Source organism: Mus caroli, unplaced genomic scaffold (genome assembly GCF_978045245.1).
Source record: "Mus caroli unplaced genomic scaffold, Mus_caroli_1 scaffold_15, whole genome shotgun sequence".
Classification (NCBI taxonomy): Eukaryota; Metazoa; Chordata; class Mammalia; order Rodentia; family Muridae; genus Mus; species Mus caroli.
Genome location: NW_028227270.1, coordinates 99,057,603 through 99,062,368, shown reverse-complemented (window position 1 = coordinate 99,062,368; position 4,766 = coordinate 99,057,603). Strand labels below are relative to the sequence as shown.

At 52.3% G+C, this 4,766-nt stretch overlaps 1 protein-coding gene across 1 annotated transcript; it reads left to right on the top strand.

Moving 5' to 3' along the window:
* The first annotated feature begins 364 nt into the window (after nucleotides 1-364).
* Nucleotides 365-4,766, top strand: Pom121l2 (POM121 transmembrane nucleoporin like 2). Its single transcript, XM_021180920.2, has one exon. It carries the CDS (start codon nucleotides 462-464, stop codon nucleotides 3,378-3,380), a length of 2,919 nt encoding a protein of 972 aa, XP_021036579.1. The 5' UTR covers nucleotides 365-461; the 3' UTR covers nucleotides 3,381-4,766.

Below are 4,766 nucleotides of genomic sequence, written 5' to 3'. Positions count from 1 at the left end.
TTACCTCAGCCGGCTGCTGCCTTTCCCATTGACAAGTCACAATGCCCTATAGCCTGCCTAAACAGTTCCATCGTCCTCTTCTCCTGTGCCCTCTCGAGCACACCCACTCGTTCCCTCGTTCCCTCGTACGGTGAAACGGTGAAAGGATTCAAATCACCCAGAGTCGTTTCCAGCTCAGAGTTTGGGGAACTGGGACGCGCACCAATGCGCATCCAGGTCCAAGGCCGGGTCCTGCCTGGACGCTAGACACCGAGCCCCCGTGAGCTCTGCCAGTGTGGTGCTCAGACCGCAGATCCCAGAGCGTGGTTGCCGAGGCCCGCGTGTCGCCAGCTCCCCAGTTCCCTCGCGCTTTTCTGGCGCTCGTGGCCCAACCGTCACTCGAGCAGCGGATGCTTGGATTCGGCTGCCTCCGCCGAGGTTGAAACGGGGCTAGAAGTCACCGCCCGCCCGCGCCTCTCAGCATGGGCAGCTACCTGGGCAAAGCGGGGTCCTCGCCGCGGTCCCCAGCACAGGGGCGCGCAGACTCAGGGGAGAAGCCTGCGAGCCGCCGACCCGCTAGGCCCCTCTACCAGGTCCACCGTGTGCAGCATGTCCACCGCGCCCAGCCCGCTCGGAGACACAGGCCGGCCCGGAGGCCGCCCAACTGGGATCCCGCCAACCCTACAGCTTTCGTCAGTGAGGCCTGGAGGCGCTTCCCCATGAAGAGGCCACAGAACCCCATCATGGGCTCTCTTCCTTCAGACTGGTGGGAAAGTTACCTGAAGCGTAATATTTGGTCCCTTCGTCACCCTCGGGCCACATGGAGTCCGGTGACAGTCAAGATCTCGCCTCCTGAGCGGAGACCACGGCCCTTGTTCCCGGCCTCAAGAGTGGTGAACTCCGCGGGACCTTCCGAGGAGCCACCAGGGCCCTGTGGAAAGGATCCGGTGCTGAGGGCCCTCCTCCAGTGCAGGAAGGGCAGAGCCAGGTGGGAAGAGCCACTGTTCCCGGACAGCTCCGACAGCCAAAGGCATTCGGCCACCGTATGGTCCGCCTTTAAGCCCCTGTTGAAAAGTGGGGCCACTGTTTCGTTTGTGGCCAGGCCTGGGTCTCTGAAAAGGAGACCCCATGTCCAGAGCTCAGATCATAATTGTAAGAGAGCCAGCTGCTCCTCTGTGGCCCTTGTGGCCAGCATACATACCCGAGGCCCCCCCAGCACAAAAAGAAATGCTATTACCAGTTCTTACAGTTCTTCTAGAGAGCTCTCAGGATCTTGGAAGAGACATTTTCCCAGGACATTAGTCCAGACTCCAGAATGGCCATTGAAAAAAGCAGGAGAAAGTCCTAATTCTCACCTCTCAGTCACGCCCAGCAGCTCTGGACAGCTAAATGGAGAGATTCCTCTACTGCAGTCTGGTCCTAGGGACCTGCTGACTAAACCTTGCCAGCAAGGTTCCGTTGTCACTGAAGAGGACCCAGCATTAGAGGGGCAAGCTGTGCCGAGCAACCAAACCACAGATGCTACAACCGGGACAGCCAGAGACTCCATTCCAGAGATGAGGGCTGGAATTCAGCCTACCTTGTCTCTCATTCGGTCATCTTCTGAGACAGTTCTTAGGACCCACGTGAACCCTCGGCTGGAAAGCTTGAAGAATATGCCTGCCCCACACGGCTGCTCACAGTTAGAGCACATTCAAGGCATCTCTTCAGACTCAAATCCCTCAATTGCTTCCACCCAGGCGTCTCCAAGCTCTCCCACAACACCAGTCACTGATTCCACCTGGCCATCTTCAATCCCTCAGGCTCACAGGTCTGCTGTGCCCCCACACTCATCTGTCATTAAACCTACAGCACCCACCACACAAAGCACTTTGGTTGGGGTGGTGAGTAACCCAACTCTCCATCTTCCTGCATCTGTACTTCCCGTGGAGACTTCTTCTCACTTAGCATTAAGACCTATTTGGGGGCCTGTTCACAGTACTGAGGTTAGAACTGCCTCATACTCCAGAATTTCTGTCATGGCTGAGGCCTCTTCAAGCTCTTCTCCCTCTACAACTCCAGGTATCTTAAGGCCCACCTTCAAGCCTATCTTTGGCAGTATAAAACCGCTTCAAACTATGTCCGAGACAGCTCCTGTGTCCACCAGGCAGCCCTCTTCTTCACTGAGTTCCGATTCTACCCATCTTTTCCACAGCCTAGCCACCACAGCCCCCTGTGTGGTTACATCTGCCATTCCAGCCAGCAAATCCAAAGACCCTGGTGTGGATTTTAACATAGTGACCAGCACCACAGGGAACTCTTGCTCTGTCCCTTCTTGCAGCACTTTCCTGCTTGGAGCTTCCCAGAACTTTCCCTCTGCCACTGATTTAATTTTCCCTTCCCAACACCCCACAATTCCCACTGTACACACGGTCACTATCTTTAGCCAGGTTCTTACTAGTGCCATCAAGATATCCCCTCTTAGAAGCACTGATACACTGAAGGAGGTGAGCAACCCTCTGGCAACTTTGAGCTTATCGTCCACAAACCAGCCTCCAGTGACCTCAAGCAACTCCAATGTGACTTCAGCACTCACATCATCTTTGGGGTCAAGCCCAAAGCCACTTTTGCCACCATCCCAAAGAAATACTTCTCAACACTCACCTGGGGCCATAGATGGGCTAAAGCAATCTTCTCTCCAGCTAGCTCCTGCCCAAAGCTTCAGTACCTCTTTCCTTTCAGAGAACTCAGGTGTGTCTCCAACCCCATCTGCTCAACTGGTCCTTAGCAAGACCACACAGCCAGCTTGTGGGCAGTTGACATCGTCAGCTCCCATTATCCACACTCCTGCTACCAGTCAGCCAAGCTTTGGCAGTACTCTGGCTGGGTTTCCACTCAGCAAAGCTAGTTCAACTGCCCTTAGGGTTATCAGGCAGAACCACCAGAGTGTGACCTACAGTTCAGTTTTTGGCAGCACAGCCCCAAGACCTTTTGCTTTTGGAGGATTAGTGACCCCTATGGATTGTGGGGAGCCTGAGGTCATTGTGGCTGCCCCCAAAAGGAGCACTTCTGGCACAAGACAGAGTATGACCCCAAGCACCCTAGCTCCCTTTGTGCAATGCTGGAACCAGAGTATGCAGGGCCCTCCTAACCAGATCACACCTTTGGCTGGCATTCCTGCAAGAAAGATCATGTCTGGGGCCCCCTCCCTGGTCCCCTTTGCTCAGAGTATCCCTGTACCTGGAGCAATTAAGGCAGGTAGCAATCTTGGCTTTGGGTTGTCCTCTCCAACTGTGCAGGGTTCTATGGGGAGAAATCCTTTCAGATCATTGGAACCTTCATTCTGTATTGGTACAAAATCAAAAACACTAAGGAACCGGGAGCCAGGGCGCTCCCGGAAACACCACACTTACAAGAAATAGCCCACTCTCTGTATCACACTGCAGCAGAGTCTTGATCTCTTCCAACTCTCTACAACAGCCATACCGAAGACCCAAAGTGAACGCTATAGGTGTTCCCTTCATGTGTCATAATCTAAGTCTTCCGAGAAGGTAAACCACCAATATGTCATCAAGTGCTGGCAAAGAATGGGGCTGCCCAAGACAAAAACCGCGGAAGCAGAGTAGAAACTTTGATGCCCTTCCCACCCACTCCTCTCTGTGAGCTCCATGTGAGGAATGGTCATGGCAGGAAGATAACAAGCATCTTTGGGGGAAGATAGGTTGATTCTACATCTTAACCTCCCTGCATTTGGGCTCTAAGAAGTGCTTGCCTGTCTTTAATCTCACAGAGACACCATGCTCTCAGTTCCCAGTGCTCATTCCTTGGTGGTTTCCTGAGTCTTTGGGTGTGATCTGATCTGTGTTCATCCTGTTCTTGAGGATCAAGATTATCTGAAGATTTCCTTGTGTGTTGCTCTTTGCCCCACCTTCTCTATGAAGTTGATCCAGTCTTACCCCAAAGAGGTAGTGGCTTAGCCCCATCCTTCATTAGGTCAATTCAATGAACAAGACTAACTAATGCAGATTCATCCTGTCAGACCTGAAAGAAAGGTCATCTCTCAGTACAGCAAGGGGAGGCTCCAGGATCAGAGCCAGCCGATCTCTCTTTTCTATCTGCTAGCTTCTCCACTTGCTGCCCTCCACTTGGCCTTCACGGAGATGTAATCTTCTCATTCTGTTAGATTCTGGTGTGTGTGGTGTTGGGCTTGGAGGAAGAGTGATCTGTAAGAGTGGTGTGAAGTTGGCAAAGCCATATTTCAATTGCATAAAAATCCTTCTGCATCTTGGCTGATGGGACCAAACAGCACTGCTTCAGGCTGCAAGGCTGACTCCCCACTAAGTGCACAGCTGCAGTGTGACCTTACAGCATGGATTTTCAGGGAGCCGGAAGGCAGGGGAGAAAGATGGCCAGGATGCTGAAGCCTTCTTTCTAGTCCCTACATCATGGTCTACATGCTAGGACCCACAAATGCCCAAGTACAGAAACTAAACCTGACATTTCATTTTTACTTTCTTTTTATTGGTGCTTCATCAGATCAACCCTTTCTATATTCACATCTCTCTCCAAGAGGGTTAGCAGAGCGTGAAGCCCTTAGGCCAAGCAACAAAGCATGAAAGGGTGAAAACAGCAGGCATTTCAGCTGACTCTAGCTCTCAGGCCTGTAGGAAGTGCGTGAGTAAGCTGGATATCTCCCTTAGCACTTCTTAGCACCCACACACACTAGGACCATGCTTCTTTGGGTACATTCATTACATTTTTTTTTTTATTTTATGGATACCTTGGAGAAAATCTAATTGAAAAAGTAA